The 27,373-nt window shown below is 38.3% G+C and overlaps 1 protein-coding gene and 1 long non-coding RNA gene across 2 annotated transcripts in view; one reads left to right on the forward strand and one right to left on the reverse strand.

Annotated features, from left to right (window-relative positions):
- Positions 1 to 27,373, forward strand: part of LOC140679613 (uncharacterized) — a 96,484-nt gene that overhangs the window by 22,447 nt on the left and 46,664 nt on the right. The window lies entirely within an intron of this gene.
- Positions 1 to 27,373, reverse strand: part of tprn (taperin) — a 91,034-nt gene that overhangs the window by 17,137 nt on the left and 46,524 nt on the right. Inside the window, exon 2 of the mRNA XM_061980765.2 lies at positions 5,550 to 5,748. Coding sequence (XP_061836749.2) covers positions 5,550 to 5,748 — 199 coding nt within the window. The remainder of the gene's footprint in view (positions 1 to 5,549; positions 5,749 to 27,373) is intronic.

Raw genomic sequence — 27,373 nt, forward strand, 5'->3', positions numbered from 1 at the left:
ATATATATATATATACATATATACATATATATATATATATATATATATATACATATATATATATATATATATATATACATATATATATATATACATATATATACATATATATATATATATACATATACATATACATATATATATATATATACATATATATATATATACATATATATACATATATATATATATATATACATATATACATATATATATATATATATATATATATATATATATATATATATATATATATATATAGATATATATATATATAGATAGATAGATAGATATGATAAACTGGGCACCCTGAGTAAAAAATAATTGCCCAGGCCTGCCTTAACACCTTGAAGACACCTGGAAATGAACATTTGATTTGGTACAAGGTGGCGCTATACCACATATACACCTGTGGCCTCATCAATAAACGTGGACATGAATTTTATCATAAGAAAACATTGCAGAAGCACAAAACTCAGAATTGTACACACTGTTTCATGAAAATCGACTGTTACATGTCTATTAAATATCATACCAATACTATGGAACCTTGGTTTTCGTTAGTGATTCAACCCAAATCCATATTAAAACAATGCAAATCCAATCTGTTACAGACAACCAAATATATGAAGCAAAAACACATTTCATAAAGAATGATGATAGTTTTACACGCAAAAAAGTGATATACATAAAAAATTATGAATGAAATGTATTAATGAACATTTACTCATCACCTTTACCTTCTTGACAGCATAATTTACTACACGTTGTTTCTTGAGTTCAATAGTGTATGTCTTTATCAAAGTGCTGGCACTCACAATTTTGTTTGGCCCCATGCTGCATTATTTTGCAGTCGTAATCATTAAAAAAACTGAGAGACTGAGTCACCAACTTGAGATTCTTTGTTTGAACGCTTGATTAATTGACACGCTGGCAAATTGTCATTAAAATTAAAGGAAAACCCACAAAGCTGTTTTCATTCCATACACTACTTGTCACATTTTCACCAACATTGGATTTTTCAAACAAAACCAACAAATTCTCCCCCACCTATAATACATAATGTTGGATATAGAGACATACAAACCCTTAATTTGTTTAATCAAAAATATTGAAATTCAACGATTTTGGTGCATTTGCAAACCGCTAAAATGATGTACAAATCAAACTATAACTTGCTACCCAAAAATGTACAACAATTCTTCTCAACAAAAGAGGAGAAATATAATCTTAGAGGAAAATCTAATTTAAAACATTTCTATGCTCGTACAACACTTAAAACCTTTAGCATATCAGTATGTGGAATTAAATTATAGAATGAATTAAGCAAAGAAATCAAACAAAGCACCAATATGATTCAGTTTAAGACACTGTTCAAACTACAAGTGTTCACAAAGTACACAGAACACAAATTATGATGAACATCTTGAACCCTTTTTTTGTTTCTTTTGAGATAAAGATTATTTATTTATTTAATAATTGTTTACTTACTATGGTATATTATTTATTTATTCACTGTTCTGTTACAGAGAACAAGGAAATTGGATAAAATTGCTATGAAATGAAAAGGATTAAATAAGCTCTGCTTCTTCCTACTCCTTTTCGGACGTGCTGTAATGAAACAACTGGAAATATGTGGCGCATTACATTGTATCGTATGCATGTTCCAAATAAACTGAAACTGAATTGAACCTGTGGAACAGCCTGATGGAGAGCCCCAGAACTGGAGAGACTGTCTATATATTTTTTAAAGAAGGTTAGAGACACATTTTTAATCAGGCTTTTTACTGATCATGGTAAACTCTTTAATTGTTTTTATTTTTTATTATATTTTTCATTTTTATGTTGTTAATTTTCGCTTAAAATTATTGCTATTGTTATTATTCTTATTCTCTTAATGTTATGTTTTTATTAATGTATTGTTTATATTTTATTTTTACATATATTTTATAATGTTTCATACTTTTAAACATTTTTTTAGATGGCATTAATTGTAGTTATTCTCCAGTGTGGGTGCCTCAAAGGTCAGTGCCATGCCATGTTGTGTTATTGTCAATAGTGTACGTGTGTGTGTTTTCATCTATACTTTCTTCTTTTCTTTTCTTCTGTAAAGAACTTTTCATGCACTTGCCTGTGCATGAGACGTTCTGTATAAATAAAAAATAACTAATAAGGTTTGACTGATTAAACAAAAAGGTTAAAATTGCAAAGTGACCCCTATATTTTGAAAACATTGTTCTGTATTGTTGGAAATGTTTGGACACCACTGATGTAGTTCAGAGTTTACCCAGTAGGGGGCAGTGTCCTCCAGATAACAGTCTTTACAAGCTACTTTTATGCACATAAGCAACACTGCCTTCTTTTCACTGTTCAATTCACATCATTTTCAGCACGTCCGAAAAGGAGTAGGAAGAAGCAGAGTGTATTTAATCCCACCCCTTTTCATATAAACACTCGCCTTCCGAAGAAACATTTGAATTTTATTTATTTTTTTCCACTTGGATAACATTTTTTAAGGTGTTAAATTGCCTAACCTTTTAAAACCGCAGACCCCAGTCCAGCACTAGGGTCTGACTGGGTTCCGTGTGTTGCTATGGTAACTGTTTCTATCATGATGCTCAAGATATAAATCCATGTATTCAAAAGAACATCATCTACAAGCTCAACCGAATCAAATATGTCTATCAAACAAAATGGAGCAAACCAAGTACATTATGTCACACATATCTTTATAAAACAAATTAATTATCATTCCTCTAAATGTATTTCTTACACAGTGGTAAATATATGTACATTTTCACATTTAAAGTAACCACCAAAAATAATCTATGTAAACCAGGTTTTAGCCGGCCCGCGCGGGATGAGTTTGCTAAGTATAAAAATTAAGCTGAAATGTTTGAATGAAAGAAACAGCTGTTCTAAATGTGTCCACTGGACGTCGCTATAGCAATTATTTGTATCTTTGTAGATGATATGTACAAAATAAACCACATGATGTGGAGGAAAATGATCAAACTACATAAATAACATCCTGTAATTTGATTTTGATATTATTTTTTTTATCTTGATAGATTGAAAATTAACACCAATGAGTTGACTGATGAACATTATCACATAATTTATTCAGAAAATATAAATAACGGCAAATAAAGTATATATACTATTAACCGCAACATGTAATTATAAAAAAAACCAACAACATTATGATTTGTACAATTTCAGAATGTGCTTGTTTTATTTTTAAACAAAGAAAACAATCTGAAGTTGTCTTTATTTTTAAGTTATCGTGCCGTGATACTCCTTTTGTGGCCCCAAATCTAAAATGAGTTTGACACCCCTGATGTAAACATTAATTTTCTATAATTTTTTTTGTGTTAGTAGTACCGTATTTTTCGGACTATAAGTCGCAGTTTTTTTCATAGTTTGGCCGGGGGTGCGACTTATACTCAGGAGCGACTTATGTGTGAAATTATTAACACATTACCGTAAAATATCAAATAATATTATTTAGCTCATTCACGTAAGAGACTAGAAGTATAAGATTTCATGGGATTTAGCGATTAGGAGTGACAGATTGTTTGGTAAACGTATAGCATGTTCTATATGTTATAGTTATTTGAATGACTCTTACCATAATATGTTATGTTAACATACCAGGCACGTTCTCAGTTGGTTATTTATGCCTCATATAACATACACTTATTCAGCCTGTTGTTCACTATTCTTTATTTACCGTATTTTTCGGAGTATAAGTCGCACCTGCCGAAAATGCATAATAAAGAAGGAAAAAAACATATATAAGTCGCACTAGAGCCCTGCCAAACTATGAAAAAAACTGCGACTTATAGTCCGAAAAATACGGTATTTTAAATTGCCTTTTGAATGTCTATTCTTGGTGTTGGGTTTTATCAAATACATTTCCCCAAAAAATGCGACTTATATACATTTCTTTCCTTCTTTATTATGCATTTTCGGCCGGTGCGACTTATACTCCGAAAAATACGGTAGATAGATAAAGTGCAAAAGATGTATAACTGCATGCAGTACTATTCTTTATTTATTTTAAATTGCCTTTCAAATGTCTATTCTTGGTGTTGGGTTTTATCAAATACATTTCCCCCAAAAATGCGACTTATACTCCAGTGCGACTTATATATGTTTTTTTCCTTATTATTACCGGTATGCATTTTCGGCCGGTGCGACTTATACTCCGGAGCGACTTATACTCCGAAAAATACGGTACATCACATGTGTCAAACATACGATCTGGCCCGACACGTCATTTAATGTGGCCCGCGAAAGCCTGGGACTAATGTGGATACTTCATCTTTCTTACTAAATGTTTTCATTGTTTAATTTTGACTGAAAAAAATGTATGTAATACATGAAATTTCATATGTTTTAAAGTTTTATATATATATATATATATATATATATATATATATATATATATATATATATAAAACTCATAATCGATACTCGATTCTCGATTCAAACTGATTTTTGCAATGTATTATTTGGTAGAATAATAACAACACCTTAACAAAACAGCTTACAGGTTACACAACCTCCTTTGTTTGACACATACCCGCACCAAGTAAGCATAGAGAAGGCTTAAAATTTTTAATTTTTTTAATTAATTAATTTTTTACCTTGAAACATTTTTTTACATCAAAAACATTTTTGTAACCCTGAAAATCATTTTTTACCTTGAAAATCATTTTTTACCTTGAAATTTTTTTTTACCTTGAAATTTTTTTTTTTTTTAATTACTAAAAAAATCGGGATTCGAATGTGATAAAAAAAACATTTTTTAGCACCCTCAATCATTATATACCGTATGATAGTTTGTAAAAATAACAATAAATACTTAAATATCTGCTTGTCACCTTGACTCAAAGCAAGTTATCCATCAATTTGTACGTACAAATATCAAAATAACCAAATGCAAAGGCAATAATATAATGAGGCGATTATACTTTTATATTCTTACCTTAACTGTTACAAGCCGCCCTCTGAGGGCAGCCATGACTGCGATGTGGCCCTCGATGAAAACAAGTTCAACACCCCTGTTGTAGATGATGTCATTGTCTATTTTGCATAATTGACCATGATGCTATGGGACAGTGTTTTTCAACCATTTTTCAGCCAAGGCACATTTTTTGCGTTGAAAAAATCCAGAGGCACACCACCAGCAGAAATCATTAAAAAACTAAACTCAGTTGACAGTAAAAAGTCGTTGTCGCAATTGTTGGATATGACTTTAAACCATAACCAACCATGCATCAATATAGCTCTTGTCTCAAAGTAGGTGTACTGTCACCACCTGTCACATCACCCCCTGACTTATTTTGTGTTTTTTATAGTTATATTATATATATATATATATATATATATATATATATATATATATATATATATATATATATATATATATATATATATATATATATATATATATATATATATAAACACACGCACGCGCACACACACACACACACACATTTTTAACATCAATAAACACTGTTATTACGTGAATTCGGTCTCACCGTTACTGTTGGCGTGTGTGGGCGAGCTTGTGAAAGACGGCTGAGGGATGTGAATACGTCCGACCATGGTGAGCGGTTCATCGGCCACCTTCTCCTCGCTTTTGTCAGCGTCGTCGTTCTCCCCGCTGCCCCAAACGCTGCTCTCTGACGGGTACTCGTACGTGCTGTGAAGACTCGAGTCGTTGAAGGAGATCTTGAGCTGCAGGAGTTGAAGAAGAAGGTTTAGTGCATAGTTCTGCATAGCTACGAATCCAATCAAAAACATTCAGTAATTCGGCAGATTTATTTCCTCTGCTTTTAATTGTGCATATTTTTTAAGTAGGTTTGGTGGCGCTATCTGCAGAGGCAAAAAAGATACACCCATACAGAGAGGCGTTCTCTCACACATCAATTCACTTTATTCAGCAAGCAAGATGCTTCAAAAAGGTTGTGAACTTTACATTTTGTGAGTACAATACTGCGTACTGTAATTGTAATGTGTAAAGTGCATTTAAGATGTGTTTTTGTTTAATTCAACTTTGAGAGACAAACTATGGACCTGAAAGCTAAAAAAAACTACATTTGATGGATTGTGATGATGCTTAATATACATATCACAATATACTAAACCCAAAACCAGTGAAGTTGGCACATTGGGTAAATCGTAAACAAAAACAGAATACAATAATTTGCAAATCCTTTTCAAGCTATATTCAGTTGAATAGACTGCAAAGACAAGATACTTAACGGTCAAACTGGAAAACTTTGTTATTTTTTGCAAATATTAGCTCCTTTGGAATTTGATGCCTGCAACATGTTTCAAAAAAGCTGGCACAAGTGGCAAAAAAGACTGAGAAAGTTGAGGAATGCTCATCAAACACTTATTTGGAACATCCAATAAGTGAACAGGCTAATTGGGAACAGGTGGGTGCCATGATTGGGTATAAAAGCAGCTTCCCTGAAATGCTCAGTCATTCACAAACAAGGATGGGGCGAGGGTCACCACTTTGTCAACAAATGCGTGAGCAAATTCTCCAACAGTTTAAGAACAACATTTCTCAACGAGCGATTGCAAGGAATTTAGGGATTTCACCATCTACGGTCCGTAATATCATCAAAAGGTTCAGAGAATCTGGAGAAATCACTGCACGTAAGCCGCAAGGCCGTGACCTTCGATCCCTAAGGCGGTACTGCATCAAAAACCGACATCAGTGTGTAAAGGGTATCACCACATGGGCTCAGGAACACTTCAGAAAACCACTGTCAGTAACTGCAGCTCGTCGCTAAATCTGTAAGTGCAAGTTAAAACTCTACTTTGCAAAGCGAAAGCCATTTATCAACAACACCCAGAAACGCCGCCGGCTTTACTGGGCCCGAGCTCATCTAAGATGGACTGATGCAAAGTGGAAAAGTGTTCTGTGGTCTGACGAGTCCACATTTCCAAATTGTTTTTGGAAACTGTGGACGTCGTGTCCTCCGGAACAAAGAGGAAAAGAACCATCCGGATTGTTATAAGCGCAAAGTTCAAAAGCCAGCATGTGTGAAGGTACTGTATGAGGGTGTATTAGTGCCCAAGGCATGGGTAACTTACACATCTGTGAAGGCACCATTAATGCTGAAAGGTACATACAGGTTTTGGAGCAACATATGTTCCCATCCAAGCAACGTTATCATGGACGCCCCTGCTTATTTCAGCAAGACAATGCCAAGCCACGTGTTACAACAGCGTGGCTTCATAGTAAAAGAGTGCGGGTACTAGACTGGCCTGCCTGTAGTCCACACCTGTCTCCCATTGAAAATGTGTGGCACAATATGAAGCCTAAAATACCACAACATAGACCCCGGACTGTTGAACAACTTAAGCTGTACATCAAGCAAGAATGGGAAATAATTCCACCTGAAAAGCTTCAAAAATTGGTCTCGTTAGTTCCCAAACGTTTACTGAGTGTTGTTAAAAGGAAATGCCATGTAACACAGTGGTAAAAAAAAAGCCCTTGTGCTAACTTTTTTGCAATGTGTTGCTGCTATAAAATTCTAAGTTAATGATTATTTGAAAAAAAAAAAAAAGTTTCTCAGTTGGAACATTAAATATCTTGTCTTTGCAGTCTATTCAATTGAATATAAGTGGAAAAGGTTTTGCAAATCATTGTATTCTGTTTTTATTTACAAATTACACAACGTGCCAACTTCACTGGTTTTGGGTTTTGTAATTGTAACACTCGAATCTCTCTTACAAGACACATTTTTATTACAACCACGACAAATTAGAGTTTATTACTTCCTTACAACTCTGCAAATAGATTGTCTTATCACACAGAAAAGGCCTTTGCCCACAGTAGCAGGAAGTCAGGCCAGTTTTCCAATCAGGTTCCTAACGTATACTTTGTTCCGGTCAGAATGTAATATGTACAAAAGCTAAGTGGGATACAGTAGGTGGTTGCCAATAGTGCTGTGGCGGTCAGTAAGCATCTTATAGTGTACAGTATAAAAATGAGCAGCATGATGCTGTCTGCAAATTAAGCACCAATTAAGCCAACATGAATGGTTTCAAGGGTTTAAAGAATGCAGTCAATACATTTACAAGCACTAACATTTGAAATATTACGTGTCTGACTGCACAATACTCATACCTGCTCATATCTCCTGCTAAGTGCTCGTGTCTCTACTTCCTGTCGACCACTAAGCTATATGGGTAATGTTGTTACTTTACACCAGGGCTATTTAACTGGGCCTAGGAATGACACCATACTAGTCCCCGAGTTCTATTCAAAACTTGGAAGACAAACATTTTTGCAGCAAATTCCGAAAAGCACTAGAATGCTCCTGTTGTATAGATGAATTTGGACCACTTAATTTTTTTTTGCAAACTATGCCTGGGGTCTTTGTTGTGGTATTTTAGGCTTTATATTGCGCCACACATTTTCAATGGAAGACAGGTCCGGACTACAGTCAGGCCAGTCTAGTACCCGCACTCTTTTACTATGAAGCCACGCTGTTGTAACACGTGGCTTGGCATTGTCTTGCTGAAATAAGCAGGGGCGTCCATGATAACGTTGCTTGGATGGCAACATATGTTGCTCCAAAACCTGTATGTACCTTTCAGCATTAATGGTGCCTTCACAGATGTGTAAGTTACCCATGCCTTGGGCACTAATACACCCCCATACCATCACAGATGCTGGCTTTTCAACTTTGCGCCTATAACAATCCGAATGGTTCTTTTCCACTTTGTCCCGGAAGACACGCCGCCGTCCACAGTTTCCAAAAACAATTTGAAATGTGGACTCGTCAGACCACAGAACACTCTTAGATGAGCTCGGGCCCAGCGAAGCCGGCGGTGTTTCTGGGTGTTGTTGATAAATGGCCTTCGCTTCGCATAGTACAGTTTTAAGTTGTACTTACAGATGTAGCGACGAACTGTAGTTACTGACAGTGGTTTTCTGAAGTGTTCCTGAGCCCATGTGGTGATATCCTTTACACACTGATGTTGCTTGTCGATGCAGTACCGCCTGAGGGATCGAAGGTGCGTAATATCACCGTTTACGTGCAGTGATTTCTCCAGATCCTCTGAACCTTTTGATGATATTACAGACCGTAGATGGTGAAATCCCTAAATTCCTTGCAATAGCTCGTTGGACAATTTGCTCACGCATTTGTTCACAAAGTGGTGACCCTCGCCCCATCCTTGTTTGTGAACGACTGAGCATTTCATGGAAGCTGCTTTTATACCCAATCATGGCACCTACCTGTTCCCAATTAGCCTGTTCACCTGTGGGATGTTCCAAATAAGTGTTTGATGAGCATTCCTCAACTTTCTCAGTCTTTTTTGCCACTTGTGCCAGCTTTTTTGAAACATGCTGCAGGCATCAAATTCCAAATGAGCTAATATTTGCAAAAAATACCAAAGTATACAGTTCGAACGTTAAGTATCTTGTCTATGCAGTCTATTCAATCGAATATAAGTTGAAAAGGATTTGCAAATCATTGTATTCTGTTTTTATTTACCATTTACACAACGTGCCAACTTCACTGGTTTTGGGGTTTGTACTTTGCTAGCAAGCTAAAAAGTGTGAGACGAAATTGTGTGAAAAGTAACTTAAACTAACATTTAAGCCAAAGTCCGCCAGCTAAACTTTGTCTATATCAATTCTATATCAATTTTTATTTGTCAGGAACATCAGGTGTAAACTCAATTTGCAGTGCAATGAAGAAAGGCACACACACACACACACACACACACACACACACACACACACACACACACACACACACACACACACACACACACACACACACACACACACACACACACACACACACACACACACACACACACACACACACACACACACACACACACTTGGCACCAATGCGCTGAGATCATAAAATTGACCATAAAGTGTATTAGATAGCTAAAATGTTAATAATTAATCAATGATACAATTCTATACATTGAGTCATAATAAATGACTACCAATGCCAGGAGTTAATGATCAATAAAGTCTGCAGCTTTTTAGACATCATCACTTTCTTTTTGAACAAGTTAGATAGTTTGGGTGTTTTGTTATTTGTTTTTATTGCTGCATTTTTAAGGTGGTTTTTTTACATGAAAAAATATAAAATAGTTATTTTTATTTTGGTAAGAGAGGAATAAGCAGCATAGTTACAGTTTAACAAAATATTTATAATTGAATTAGTCATCTCTGTAGTTAGTAAGCACATGCTTACTAAATAACTCAAGCTGGATTCAAAAGTTCATAAGACCACGAAAAGGTAGAAAAATAGATGGATGGATGGCTACTGAATATGTGTACGCTTTGTAATCTGATTAGATTAGACTAACAATGACACCACTACCAGGCTAATTTATAAAACCGCTACTAGGCTAATATATGACACCACTGCCAGGCTAACAATGACACCACTACCAGGCTAACTTATGACACCACTACCAGGCTAACTTATGACACCAGTACCAGGCTAACAATGACACCACTACCAAACTAATTTATGGCACAAAGACCAGGTTACCAATGACACCGCTACCAGGCTAACTAATGACACCACTACCAGGCTAACTTATGACAGCATTGCCAGGCTAACTTATGACAGCACTACCAGGCTAACAATGACACCACTACCAAACTAATTTATGGCACCAAGACCAGGCTAACAATGACACCACTACCAGGCTAACTCATGACACCACTACCGGCTAACAGTGACACCACTACCAGGCTTACAATGACACCACTAGCAGACTAACAGTGACACTACTACCAGGCTAACTTATGACAGCACTACCAGGCTAACTTATGACAGCACTACCAGGCTAACTTATGACACCACTACCAGGCTAACTTGTGACACCACTACCAAACTAACTTATGACACCACTACCAGGCTAACAATGACACCACTACCAAACTAATTTATGGCACCACGACCAGGCTAACAATGACACCGCTACTAGGCTAACAATGACACCGCTACTAGGCTAACTCATGACACCACTACCAGGCTAACAGTGACACCACTACCAGGCTAACAATGACACCACGACCAGGCTAACTTATGACACCATGACCAGTCTAACTTATGACACCACTACCAGGCTAACAATGACACCACAACCAGGCTAACTTATGACACCACTACCAGGCTAACTTATGACACCACGACCAGGCTAACAATGACATCACCAGCAGGCTAACAATGACACCACTACCAGGCTAACGATGACACCACGACCAGGCTAACGATGACACCACTACCAGGCTAACAACGACACCACTACCAGACTAACTGACACCACTACCAGGTTCACTTATGACAGCACTACTAGGCTAACTTATGACACCACTACCAGGCTAACTTGTGACACCACTACCAAACTAACTTGTGACACCACTACCAGGCTAACAATGACACCACTACCAGGCTAACTTGTGACACCACTACCAAACTAACTTGTGACACCACTACCAAACTAACTTATGATACCACTACCAGGCTAACAATGAAACCACTACCAGGCTAACTTATGACACCACGCTCAGGCTAACTTATGACACCACTACCAGGCTAACTTGTGACACCACTACCAAACTAACTTGTGACACCACTACCAGGCTAACTTGTGACACCACTACCAAACTAACTTGTGACACCACTACCAAACTAACTTATGATACCACTACCAAGCTAACAATAAAACCACTACCAGGCTAACTTATGACACCACGACCAGGCTAACTTATGACACCACTACTAAACTAACTTACGACACCATTACCAGCCTAACTTATGACACCACTACCAGGCTAACAATGACAGCATTACCAGGCTAACAATGACACCACGACCAGGCTAACTTATGACACCATGACCAGGCTAACTTATGACACCACTACCAGACTAACTTATGACACCACGACCAGGCTAACAATGACATCACGAGCAGGCTAACAATGACACCACTACCAGGCTAACTTAAGACCCCACTACCAGGCTAACTTATGACACCGCTACCAGGCTAACAATGACACCACTACCAGGCTAACAATGACACCACTACCAAACTAACTTATGACACCACTACCAGGCTAAATTATGACACCCCTGCCAGGCTAACATTGACACCACGGCCAGGCTAACCATGACACCGCTACCAGGCTAACTTATGGGGAAGGCAACAACGATGACTGTAGAAACAAAGTTGAATCATAAAATGCAACTTTACCCGAGCAAAAACGATGCATATTTATCCGGGAGAGTCTTGATACCAATATTCTTGACCCAGCCACACTCAAAGAAGTTGTGGACCTCCATACTTTTCCAAGTTTTCATCTATTTTGTCATGTAGAATAGCGTCTGGAGAACACGATAGATCGATTTGTTTGGGAACTGCTCTGACGAATAATCCTTTATCACTTGACAAATCCTTTTTTTGGATAAAGTGTAGGGATCTATTCCATTGCATAGTTCATTTTTTTTTTTATCTGCATCTGCTTTTTGCAGGAAGAACTAGGCCCCTTGCATACTCAGATAGTTTGTGCGCCGCTTGCTGTACAATAGCCATCTTAGCTTGGTTGACCACCACTGGTTTTCACTTCCGGGAAGAAGTCACGCGTGGTAATACAAGCAAATGACGACCAAAGGGTGTCAGCTGACTGCACTTACAGCTGCTCTTAGCTCCATTTAAATCTGTCTTAATCTCCATCACAAGGCCACAAGCCAACAACAATACCTCACATTTGAGACCTTTCAACTGCATCCAAGATATGGACATTCTGCAGGTTGCACATTTATGATGAAAGATTTCAGTATTGAACACACTCTTCCACGGTACAAATGTATTCCATCCATTATTTACATCTATAAACTCTTTTTTCCAATATCGTCGGTACTGAATACTGTAAACCACGTTATTCTCGGAGAGTCGCGTCAATTCTCGGCATAGAAGCACTGAGTCCAAAGAAGAATGCCTGCAGTCTTAAAAATAATTATCCAGTGTTTCCTTATTTTTACTTATTCGTGGAAGCCTGTCACAAATGCGGACATAAACAAGTCATAATGGAAGTGTGGCAGTGTAGCATAACTGTAGATGTGGCGTAACTCTTTAGCCACTTCGTTGCAAATACAAGTGAAAGAGAGGTGTATTTTGCCTCATGCATTTATTCAATAATCAAAAACAAGCGGTCACAAAAGTATTCTCCAAACAAGTGAGAGTGGAGATCCGCCACCACAAGCCCAGGGAGTGTGCATTACCACAGTGTGCAGAAAACCTCCAGAAGCGTACAACCCAACCGTTATCACATCTACAAACCCTGTTTCCATATGAGTTGGGAAATTGTGTTAGATGTAAATATAAACGGAATACAATGATTTGCAAATCATTTTCAACCCATATTCAGTTGAATATGCTACAAAGACAACATATTTGATGTTCAAACTGATAAACATTTTTTTTGTTGCAAATAATCATTAACTTTAGAATTTGATGCCAGCAACACGTGACAAAGAAGTTGGGGAAAGGTGGCAATAAATACTGATAAAGTTGAGGAATGCTCATCAAACACTTATTTGGAACATCCCACAGGTGTGCAGGCTAATTGGGAACAGGTGGGTGCCATGATTGGGTATAAAAACAGCTTCCCAAAAAATGCTCAGTCTGTCACAAGAAAGGATGGGGCGAGGTACACCCCTTTGTCCACAACTGCGTGAGCAAATAGTCAAACAGTTTAAGAACAACGTTTCTCAAAGTGCAATTGCAAGAAATTTAGGGATTTCAACATCTACGGTCCATAATATCATCAAAAGGTTCAGAGAATCTGGAGAAATCACTCCACGTAAGCGGCATGGCCGGAAACCAACATTGAATGACCGTGAACTTCGATCCCTCAGACGGCACTGTATCAAAAACCGACATCAATCTCTAAAGGATATCACCACATGGGCTCAGGAACACTTCAGAAAACCACTGTCACTAAATACAGTTGTTCGCTACATCTGTAAGTGCAAGTTAAAGCTCTACTATGCAAAGCGAAAGCCATTTATCAACAACATCCAGAAACGCCGCCGGCTTCTCTGGGCCCGAGATCATCTAAGATGGACTCATGCAAAGTGGAAAAGTGTTCTGTGGTCTGACGAGTCCACATTTCAAATTGTTTTTGGAAATATTCGACATCGTGTCATCCGGACCAAAGGGGAAGCAAACCATCCAGACTGTTATCGACACAAAGTTCAAAAGCCAGCATCTGTGATGGTATGGGGGTGCATTAGTGCCCAAGGCATGGGTAACTTACACATCTGTGAAGGCACCATTAATGCTGAAAGGTACATACAGGTTTTGGAACAACATATGCTGCCATCTAAGCGCCGTCTTTTTCATGGACGCCCCTGCTTATTTCAGCAAGACAATGCTAAGCCACATTCAGCACGTGTTACAACAGCGTGGCTTCGTAAAAAAAGAGTGCGAGTACTTTCCTGTCCCGCCTGCAGTCCAGACCTGTCTCCCATCGGAAATGTGTGGTGCATTATGAAGCGTAAAATACGACAGCGGAGACCCCGGACTGTTGAACGACTGAAGCTCTACATAAAACAAGAATGGGAAAGAATTCCACTTTCAAAGCTTCAACAATTAGTTTCCTCAGTTCCCAATCGTTTATTGAGTGTTGTTAAAAGAAAAGGTGATGTAACACAGTGGTGAACATGCCCTTTCCCAACTACTTTGGCACGTGTTGCAGCCATGAAATTCTAAGTTAATTATTATTTGCAAAAAAATAAATAAAGTTTATGAGTTTGAACATCAAATATCTTGTCTTTGTAGTGCATTCAATTGAATATGGGTTGAAAAGGATTTGCAAATCATTGTATTCCGTTTATATTTACATCTAACACAATTTCCCAACTCATATGGAAACGGGGTTTGTAAGTTACATTTAAACCAGTGTGGGTGGCACTGAGAGCAGGTGGGTAAAGTGTCTTGCCCAAGGACAACGGCAGTGACTAGGATGGCAGAAGCGGGGATCGAACCTGGAACCCTCAAGTTGCTGGCACGGCCGCTCTACCAACCGAGCTATACCGCCCTAATGGGTATTGACTACTAAAATACCGGTATTGTGACGACCCTAATTACTTCATACAATCATTTAATTTTCATCCCTAACAAAAGAGCTACTAAACACTACATATTAATTCAATTCAGAGTCATATGGGATCTTTATTTAGTTTGTGTTGATTCAGTCAGTGTTTCCTTAAACTGGCATCCGGCCACAGGAAGTCTCAAGCTAGGAGCCGGACTCTCAATAAATCATCCGCAGAGATCACTTCCTCTTTCACTTTGCTTTTTATCTGGTTTGCGAGCAATTCTCTCAAGAGAGCTTCCTCTCTCAAACTGAATATTTTACAGTTGAGGCCACGTTGGAGACAAGTGATTTTTTTAATATTTGTGAGTCTTGTCGGAGATCTGTGTGACAAAAGTCTGCGTCAAGGAGGCAGAAGTCAATCATCTTCTGTCCTCCGGCTGTGGGACACGTGACAATGAAGTAGTCCTCATTCAGCAGTGTGCTCTGATGCCAAGTGGGAACACGGGCAGACTAACAACTCTTTCATTGTCTTGTTTTTGTTTGATAGTCATCAAAGAGTGCATGCTCCAGAGAATGGGCATGAACCGACGTCTTTCTTTTGGCGACTTTTGTCAAATTTCAAGAACGCCAGAGGAAAAATAGGAAACAGATGAAACTACCAAACACAGACTATTAAATAAATTAGGTAGAGTACAAGCTGTTTAGGTCAACATCGCTCAGATGGCTGACTTGTTTTGTCGACGTAACTGGCTGTCACCCGAACCGGAAATAATACCGACTTTCACTAAATGCCTTTTTCAAACCTCCATGCCAAGACAAAATACACTATATTGCCAAAAGTATTTGGTCACCTGCCTTGACTCACATATGAACTTGAAGTGCCATCCCATTCCTAATCCATAGGGTTCAATATGATGTCGGTCCACCTTTTGCAGCTATTAAAGCAGGGGTGTCAAACTCAAATACAGAGTGGGCCAAAATTTAAAGGGGAACATTATCACCAGACCTATGTAAGCGTCAATATATACCTTGATGTTGCAGAAAAAAGACCATATATTTTTTTAACCGATTTCCGAACTCTAAATGGGTGAATTTTGGCGAATTAAACGCCTTTCTATTATTCGCTCTCGTAGCACATCGGGAAGCAATCTGCCATTTTCTCAAACACATTACAAACATCGAGTCAAATCAGCTCTGTTATTTTCCGTTTTTTTCGACTGTTTTCCGTACTTTGGAGACATCATGCCTCGTCGGTGTGTTGTCGGAGGGTGTAACAACACGAACAGGGACGGATTCAAGTTGCACCAGTGGCCCAAAGATGTGAAAGTGGCAAGAAATTGGACGTTTGTTCCGCACACTTTACCGACGAAAGCTATGCTACGACAGAGATGGCAAGAATGTGTGGATATCCTGCGACACTCAAAGCAGATGCATTTCCAACTGGACTGGACAGATCAGCTTTCAGGAAAAGAGAGCGGATGAGGGTATGTCTACAGAATATATTAATTGATGAAAACTGGGCTGTCTGCACTCTCAAAGTGCATGTTGTTGCCAAATGTATTTCATATGCTGTAAACCTAGTTCATAGTTGTTAGTTTCCTTTAATGCCAAACAAACACATACCAATCGTTGGTTAGAAGGCGATCGCCGAATTCGTCCTCGCTTTCTCCCGTGTCGCTGGCTGTCGTGTCGTTTTCGTCGGTTTCGCTTGCATACGGTTCAAACCGATATGGCTCAATAGCTTCAGTTTCTTCTTCAATTTTGTTTTCGCTACCTGCCTCCACACTACAACCATCCGTTTCAATACATGCGTAATCTGTTGAATCGCTTAAGCCGCTGAAATCCGAGTCTGAATCCGAGCTAATGTCGCTATAGCTTGCTGTTCTATGCGCCATGTTTGTTTGTATTGGCATCACTGTGTGACGTCACAGGAAAATGGACGGGTGTATATAACGATGGTTAAAATCAGGCACTTTGAAGCTTTTTTTAGGGATATTGCGGAACGGGTAAAATTTTGAAAAAAACTTCGAAAAATAAAATAAGCCACTGGGAACTGATTTTTAATGGTTTTAACCCTTCTGAAATTGTGATAATGTTCCCCTTTAAAACTGAACAAAGCCGCGGGCCACGGTTGAACAAATTAACCTTTTAATAGGGACCCAAACAAGTTTTGCATTGAATATTGAACAAGCAAGGCTTATATAACTTTATAGTGACACGCAAAATCGAGTTTCGAATAATAATAATAATAATTAAAAAATATCAATGGCATATCAAATACAATTAAAACATTTTTTTGAATGCCTCTTTTCTATTTGCAGCCTTCTGAGGTGAATATCAACATTAACTTTTTCCACAGGCTAATACATTTGAAAATAAAATAACAATGAATAAACCAACCATTCAGGACTTTAAACTGCTCATTTTGCAACACACTGATCTAATGTGATGTGCCCAAAGCCAGATACCTGACATCTTTTCTTGGATGCTAGTTCATTAATGTCGGGGTTCAGGCTTTGAGCTGAGGCAACCTTCATTATCCAACGAAGGTGTTCATCAGTCATTATATTAGGGCTGAAACGACGCGTCGACATAGTCGACGTCATCGGTTACGTAAATACGTCGACGCCGTTTTTGTGCGTCGACGCGTCGCATATTTACGTCACACTACCGTCATGGCGTAGCGCAAAGCAGACGATGCGAGGGGAAAAAAGCACGCCAAAAGTCGTCAAAAGTGTGGGAGTATTTCAATAAACGGCCTAAGAAGAAACGCTACTTTTACTCCGCTACTTTTATCTACATTCAGCTCGCTACTAATTTTTATCGATCTGTTAATGCACGCTTTGTTTGTTTTGGTCTGTCAGACAGACCTCCAAAGTGCCTGCCTTCCTGGTGACGTTTCACTTCGTTCCACCAATCAGATGCAGTCACTGGTGACGTTGGACCAATCAAACAGAGCCAGGGGTCACATGACCTGACTTAAACAAGTTGAAAAACGTATTCGGGTGTTACCATTTAGTGGTCAATTGTAGGGAATATGTACTGTACTGTGCAATCTACTAATAAAAGTTCCTATCAATCAATCAAAAGTGTGAAGGAAAAAAGACCCTTTTTTATTTCAACCGTACATCCCGTCAAAAGCCTAAAGACTGACTGCACAGTTCCTGTCTTCACAATAAAAGTGCCGCTCCATCGCGCCAGCGCTTTCAAAATAAGAGTCTCCGAAAGCCAGCGCAAACAAGCTAGCAAGCTACGGAGTTTGCCGTCAATGTATTTCTTGTAAAGTGTATAAAAACGAATATGGAAGCTGGACAAATAAGATGCCAAAAATCAACCACTTTCATGTGGTATTAGACAGAAAGGTGGAACTTTTTTTCTCCTCCATTTGAAAACGTGGACGTTATCAGCACCACTGTCTGATTACAATCAATGCAAGTCATCAGAATCAGGTAATACACCAACTTATATTCTTGTCCTCATGAAAGAAAGGAATCTATATGTTAAACATGCATGTATAATTATTAAAACACCTTTAACATGTAAACAAAAACGGCAAAATAAATAAATATAAATGATATACTGTATATATCAATGTATATATCAATGTATATACCGTATATATATATATATATATATATATATATATATATATATATATATATATATATATATATATGATATGTGTGTGTATGTTACTCATCAGTTACTCAGTACTTGAGTAGTTTTTTCACAACATACTTTTTACTTTTACTCAAGTAAATATTTGGGTGACTACTCCTTACTTTTACTTGAGTAATAAATCTCTAAAGTAACAGTACTCTTACTTGAGTACAATTTCTGGCTACTCTATCCACCTCTGCTAATAATGTTGTTGTATGCACACTGTGTCGAGTGGAAATGGCCTATCATAGCAGCACAACGGCTATGAACGAACATTTGAAAAGAAAACACCCGACAGCGTTCTTGACATCACCATCAACTAGTCAATCGTCCGCGTGAGTATACGTTGTCATCATTACACAAAAACATGAATGTGTCATTTGTATCTGCGTTGTAAATTCATAAACTAAAGCACCGTTTCGCTCTGAGAGGCGCGTTTGGCGTGCCTGTTCAGTGTTTACAAAGACGCGCTCCTCTTTAACGCTAACGTTAATTAGTTGTGCAAATACCTTTTACAACATTAACAGTTACATATACTATGTACAAACAAACAATTAACTTTCACTTTAATCATACTATCATTGTTGTGTTATTAAGCAAAATAAGCAATACTTTTACTTTTGTTGAAATGTTTACACTGTTGTTACAGAATATTTCGTTTTGCACTTTTTTGTATTGGATGTTTATCTTTATTTTTGCACATTTTAGCAAATTAACAATACTTTTACTTTTGTTGAAATGTTTACACTGTTACAGAATATTTCCGTTTTGCACTTTTTTGTATTGGATGTTTATCTTTATTTTTGCACATTTTAAAGCAAAATAAGCAATACATTTACTTTTGAAATGCTTATACTATTGCAGAATATTAAGATTTGCACTGGATGTTTACTTTTATATTTGCACATTAAAAAGCAAATAAGCTACTTTTAATTTTGTTAAATGTTAAAAGTTTTAAATGTTTACATTGTTACAGAATATTTTGTCATGTTGTTGTCAATGTTGACTGCGTGGCCATACTTTTTTTTTTATAAATAAAAGCCATGCCTTTTGAAAAATATATATTTTCAGCTTCATTTTAAATAAAAAAAAAAATCGGTAAAAGGAAAAATAATCTATAGACTAATCGGAAAAAAAAAAACCTATAGATTAACCGATTAATCGAAAAAATAATCTATAGATTAATCGATAGAAAAATAATCGTTAGCTGCAGCCTTACATTATATCTCGTAGTCCACCCGGACCACAGTCTTGGGGGCGTGCCTTAAAGGCATTGCCTTTAACGTCCGCTTTTCATCCATTCTAACAACGTGCCGGCCCAGACGCAAGACATGTGCGCTTCTGTACGCACACACACGTGAATGCAACGCACAGTTGATCAACAGTGATACAGTTTACACTGAGGGTGGCCGTATAAACAACTTTAACTCTGTTAGAAATATACGCCACACTGTGAATATCCACACCAAACAAGAATGACAAACACATTTTGGGAGAACATCCGCACCGTAACACAACATAAACACAACAGAACAAATACCCAGAGCCCTTTGCAGTACTAACTCTTCCCGGGACGCTACAAAATACACCCCCCGCTACCACCAAACACCCCCCCTCACACACACACACCTTGTAGCGTCCCCGAAGAGTTAGTGCTGCAAAGGATTCTGGGTATTTGTTCTGTTGTGTTTGTTGTGTTACGGTGCGGATGTTCTCCCGAAATGTGTTAGTCATTCTTGTTTAATGTGGATTCCCAGTGTGGCGCATATTTCTAACAATGTTAAAGTTGTTTATACGGCCACCCTCAGTGTAACCTGTATCGCTGTTGATCAAGTATGCATTCACTTGTGTGTGCGTGCAAGAAGCCGCACTTATTATGTGACTGGGCCAGCACTCGTTGGACTGGATGAAAAGCAGACGTGACGATATTTGGGAGGGGCACTGAAGTTTGGGGGTCTCCCGGGAGGGTTGACAAGTATGAGAAGTAGCGGTGAATGCGGTGTTACCGCGGCACCGCCGCTGTATATAATCGGCGGGCCAGCTCTAGCTCTATTTGATATTGCCTCAAGGGCCAAGTGAAATTACAGGGCGGGCCAGAGTTTGACACCCATGTATTACAGCTTCAACTCTTCTGGGAAGGCTGTCCACAAGGTTGCGGAGTATGTTTATAGGAATTTTCAACCATTCTTCCAAAAGCGCATTGGTGAGGTCACACACTGGTGTTGGTTGAGAAGGCCTGGCTCTCAATTCATCCCAAAGGTGTTCTATTGGGTTCAGGTCAGGACTCTGTGCAGGCCAGTCAAGTTAATCCACACCAGACTCTTGTCATCCATGTCTTTATGGACCTTGCTTTGTGCACTGGTGCACAGTCACGTTGGAAGAGGAGAGGGCCCCGCTCCAAACTGTTCCCACAAGGTTGGGAGCATGGAATTGTTCAAAATGTTTTGGTATCCTGGAGCATTCAAAGTTCCTTTCACTGGAACTAAGGGGCCAAGCCCAACTCCTGAAAAACAACCCCACACCTTAATTCCTCCTCCACTAAATTTCACACTTTTTCTTATAATAAAGCCAACAGTTGACTTTGGAATATTTAGGAGCGAGGAAATTTTACGACTGGATTTGTTGCACAGGTGGCATCCTAAGACAGTTTCACGCTGGAAATCCCTGAGCGCGGCCCATTCTTTCACAAATGTTTGTAGAAACAGTCTCCATGCCTAAATGCTTGATTTTATACACCTGTGGCCGGGCCAAGTGATTAGGACACCTGATTTTGATCATTTGATCAATACTTTTGGCAATATAGTGTCGACAAGTTGCACAATGAGTGCATACAAACACAAATAAGTACTATTGTCTTTATGTACACTGGCTGTTGTTTCACTTTGTGCAGACGTAGGGAAGTGAAAAGACTAAGTTTGTGAAACATACTTTACATTGTGAATGACCTCATCGTCGTGGCAAAATCATTCAAATGGCTTTGAAAATGTAGCTTGTCATTCCATCTCCATGCAGTACATTACATTGTAACTCTGAATTAACACACATTATACACTAAGAGTGTCGATTTTGGAATTAATTCTTATTTGCAACGATTCTTAATCGATAAAAATGTTTTTTTAAATATATATATTTTTTAAAATTAATTCTTTATTATAAATACATTTTAAATTAAGTCTTGTCCAGCCACTCAGTCAAATCATATTGTTAATGCGCCCATATGCCATATCTGCTGTACAGATTTACTTTAGAAAAGAGAAATATTGGATATTTCTCTTGTTGCCTTGTTTGTATTCGACTTTATTAAATGTTTGGGTAGAATTACCGGTACACAAAACCCAAAAACCAGTGAAGTTGGCACGTTAAGTAAATTGTAAATATAAACAGAATACAATGATTTGCAAATCCTTTTCAACCTATATTCAATTGAATAGACTGCAAAGAGAAGATACTTAATGTTTGAACTGAGAAACATTGTTATTTTTTGCAAATATTAGCTCATTTGGAATATGTTTCAAAAAAGCTTCCACAAGTGGCAAAAAAGACTGAGAAGGTTGAGGAATGCTCATCAAACACTTATTTGGAACATCCCACAGCTGAACAGGCTAATTGGGAACAGGTGGGTGCCATGATTGGGTATAAAAGTAGATTCCATGAAATGCTCAGTCATTCACAAACAAGGATGGGGCGAGGGTCACCACTTTGTGAACAAATGCCTGAGCAAATTTTCCAACAGTTTAAGAACAACATTTCTCAATGAGCTATTGCAAGGAATTTAGGGATTTCACAATCTACAGTCCGTAATATCATCAAAAGGTTCAGAGAATCTGGAGAAATCACTGCACGTAACATTGAATGCCTGTAACCTTCGATCCCTCAGGCGGTACAGCATCAAAAACCAACATCAGTGTGTAAAGGATATTACCACATGGGCTCAGGAACACTTTAGAAAACCACTCTCAGTAACTACAGTTTTTCGCTACATCTTTAAGTGCAAGTTAAAACTCTACTACGCAAAGCAAAAGCCATTTATCAACAACACCCAGAAACGCATCGCTGGGCCCGAGCTCATACAAGATGGACTGATGCAAAGTGGAAAAGTGTTCTGTGGTCTGATGACTCCACATTTCAAATTGTTTTTGGAAACTGTGGACGTCGTGTCCTCTGGACCAAAGAGGAATTTATAGTATATTTCCCCATATTTCTGCACTATAACTCAGATATGGTAACACTAGCGAGCAGTAGAGAATATGAAGTGATTTTTGACCTTGTACATGTTTTGCTTTATTCATTATTGACGTGTTTCTTGCTACTTTATGTTGTATATTTTTTACATGAGATTTCCAATTCATTTTATCATCTATAATTACACCCAAAAATGTGTCTTCTTTTACCCTTTCAATATTTACTCTATTTGTGTTTGTGTTTGACTTTCTCTTCTACTGTTACCAAATAGCATTATTTTAGTCTTACTGAGATTCAAAGATAGTCTGTTTTTGTCGAACCATCTTTTTAATTTGTTCATTTCTTCTGTTATTATTTGTATTATCTTCTGTGTTCTCTCCAGAACAAAATGCCGTGGTATCATCTTAGACTTAGACTAAGACTTCCTTTTTATTGTCATTCCAATTTGAACTTTACAGTACAGATAAGAATGAAATTTCGTTGCATTGGCTCATGGTAGTGCAGGATAAAAAATCTGCAAATAATACTAACTTTAAGTCCTTTGTAAAAAAAATGTGATGCAATGTGGCCCCCAAAACAATGTAGTTGAATATTCTTGACTTAAAGTATAAACACTAGAGATGTCCGATATTATCGGCCGTTAAATGCTTTAAAATGTGATATCGGAAATTATCGGTATCGGTTTCAAAAAGTAAAATTTATGACTTTTTAAAACGCCGCTGTACGGAGTGGTACACGGACGTAGGGAGAAGTACAGAGCGCCAATAAACCTTAAAGGCACTGCCTTTGCGTGCCGACCCAATCACATAATATCTACGGCTTTTCACACATACAAGGGAATGCAACGCATACTTGGTCAACAGCCATACAGGTCACACTGAGGGTGGCCGTATAAATAACTTTAACACTGTTACAAATATGCGCCACACTGTGAACCCACACCAAACAAGAATGACAAACACATTTCGGGAGAACATCCGCACCGTAACACAACATAAACACAACAGAACTAATACCCAGAACCCCTTGCAGCACCAACTCTTCCGGGACGCTACAATATACACCCCCCGCTACTCAGGGAGAGCATGTCCCAAACTCCAAGCTGCTGTTTTGAGGCATGTGACTTCAATAATAAATATGGCAGTGCCATGTTGGCATTTTTTTCCATAACTTGAGTTGATTTATTTTGGAAAACCTTGTTACATTGTTTAATGCATCCAGCGGGGCATCACAACAAAATTAAGCATAATAATGTGATAATTCCACGACTGTATATATTGGTTGATATCGGAATTGGTAATTAAGAGTTGGGGAATATCGGATATCAGCAAAAAAGCCATTATCGGACATACATCTCTAGTCAATACCCATTGGGGCGGTATAGCTTGGTTGGTAGAGCGGCCGTGCTAGCAACTTGAGGGTTCCAGGTTCGATCCCCGCTTCCGCCATCCTAGTTACTGCCGTTGTGTCCTTGGGCAAGACACTTTACCCACCTGTTCCCAGTGCCACCCACACTGGTTTAAATGTAACTTGATATTGGGTTTAACTATGTAAAAGCGCATTGAGTCACTAGAGAAAAGTAGGACTCAACAAAAGAAAACACTGGTTCATTCAACTTAATGACAAAGACTACTTACTGGCGATGGCAACACACCTCGGACAAATTGAAATGAATGAAATGAGACTTAAGATCCAGCTTGCAAAAAGGTTGCATCAGATGGATATCGGTCCATAGTTAAGGTCGCAATATTGATATCGTATCGGAAATGAACAAGTAGTATCGGGACAACTTTACTTTTCCTGTTGCTCTGGTTCTATTGTCAGCGCAAGGTTGCTTGGGTGTTGGTGTTTGAATATTATGTATGAAATGTGGGTGATAAAAAGGAAGGAAAATCTGTGCCTTGCAGTGAATATGTTTTGAACATGAGTAGGATAGTAGGCTTAAAAGGGGCGATTTTAGATCAGATATACAGTAAAACATGGGGTAAAATACTGGGTGGAGGAAAGATAATTTAATTTTTAGGGGCCTCTCCCTTCAGATTTCATGTGTATTTCTGTTTTTGACATTGCTTTGATTAGTCTGAGAGGAGAAGTTGAGTTCCAAAAAAATCAACTCACTAAATCTGCCTTTGTCAACAGCAGAGATGAGAACAGTGCAGGGAATTTCTTCCAGGCCAGTCAACGTGACATGTCCTCAATTGGTGAAAGGTGGTTGCTAATGAATGAACAAACACACACGCTCACATGCATGCACACACACACACGCACACACACACTGGCTGGGATTCCTTGCTAATCGGGTTCAACTGCTGACTACAGCAGCATTTGCATTTTCCATGATTTGTGTCGGACTGGGTGTATCCTTTCTTAAAAAGTGTGATTCAAGGTGAGGGAAGGCGTGGAGTGCAAGAAATAATTGGTGTGCACTTTAAGAAAGTTACGTTACTGGCCTATTGAAGCACGTTCAAGGCCTCGCTGTCACGGTCACATGACGCGTATGACAGCTACAGTAGGAGGAGAAGATTAAAGATAATCTCCTGCCTGGTAGACAATATTGAACTGGCAGCTGAGGAGTTTATCTACAGCTGCGTAAACGATTCAACATGCATGTGCACACTAGGGGTATAACGGTACACAAACATTTCGGTACGTACCTCGGTTTAGAGGTCACGGTTCGGTTCATTTTCGGTACAGTAGGAAAACAACAAAATATAAATTTTTCGGTTATTTATTTACCAAATTTGCAAAATCTTCCACCAAAAATATTTTTCTTAGTGGAATATTTGATGTGAAGTAATGGGAACCTTGGATAGGTCAATAATTCATAATAACATTGATTTTGATTCAATATTATGTTTTGAGCAATGACATGTTGAAAGAAAAAAAAAACAGCTTTGTTTTATTAGTCAACATTGCAACTTTTTCTAAATTACATTTAACCTTTAAGCTTTTTTATTTCACTTTTGTTATGTTTTTGTTTATTTTAATAGTATTTTTAGAATGTGCTGTGGGCCTTTAAAACATTAGCTGTGGGCCGCAAATGGCCTCCGGGGCACACTTTTGACACCCCTGCTATAGATAATAAAAAATTAAATGTGATAAATCTATGGATAAAAAGCAGAGCCAAAAATCATAACTCTCTCGCTCTCTCTGTCTCTGCCCCTCCCTCACCAATGATGCTGCGCACACAATTTGTTTTGTTTTTAACCCCTTCTTAACCCTGAACGTACATTGAAAATACACGCAACCCTAACTCAAAATGCCGGACATTTGAGGCATTTAAGAAACTCCGCCCTGACAGCTTCGCAAAAGAGGACATGTCCGGTGAAAAGAGGACGTATGGTCAGTCTATCGTAGCCCGTTAGCTGCTAGCATGCCGTGTGTTGTGCCTCGGTGTGCATTGTTTACACAACGTGCGTTACGCTACTTAATATGTCCATGTGGAAACTCGTTCGGTACACCTCCAAACCGAACCGGAACCCCCGTACCGAAACGGTTCAATACAAATACACGTACCGTTACACTCCTAGTGCACACACATAGCTTGTTGTCTGCTGCCTCACTTCCGGACTATAAGGCGCACTTAAAATCCTTTAATTTTTTCAAAAATCTACAGTGCGCCTTATAACCCGGTGCGCCTAATGTACGGCATAATTCTGGTTGTGCTTACTGACCTCGAAGAAATTGTATTTGGTACATGGTGTAATGATAAGTTTGACCAGTAGATGGCAGTCACACACAAGAGATATGTGTAGACTGCAATATGATGGCAGTAAATAACACCCACAACACGCAGATGGCAGTCACACATAAGAGATATGTGTAGACTGCAATATGATGGCAGTAAATAACACCCACAACACGCAGATGGCAGTCACACATAAGAGATATGTGTAGACTGCAATATGATGGCAGTAAATAACACCCACAACACGCCCAAATGTTTAGGTTGTCCACACAATTTAGTACTTATTTGAATCTTAGTAGATCAGGCCCTATGTCTGCAGAAAACAAACCTGGATGAAAACAACTAAGATGTTTTCTTATCTTTAATTTATGTTGCTGCAACAATGTGATCATGTATGGAAGTGACCACTTTAACAATTATGGGTATGAATAATGCAAACAGCCCTCAGCAGCCAATAAGACAAGTTGACAACTGCTTTCAAAGACGCTAAAACATATATACCGTAGCTTCCTGTACTGAAATGGCCTGTGGCTATTTAAAACTGCACATCTAATACGAGATTTGTATCGTGAAGCAATCCCACTTTTAAATACCACAGCACTGATTTGAGTATGTGGAGCTCACTCAGGCTTGTAGGTGGTTGGTGCCAGCAGATCTGACAGCAAGCATCTGTATTTACATTGTCACGTCTCCAGATAGTGTTAGTGGCTGCGCTTCCCGTGTTT

The sequence above is a fragment of the Nerophis lumbriciformis genome, linkage group LG20, assembly GCF_033978685.3.
Source record: "Nerophis lumbriciformis linkage group LG20, RoL_Nlum_v2.1, whole genome shotgun sequence".
Classification (NCBI taxonomy): domain Eukaryota; kingdom Metazoa; phylum Chordata; class Actinopteri; order Syngnathiformes; family Syngnathidae; genus Nerophis; species Nerophis lumbriciformis.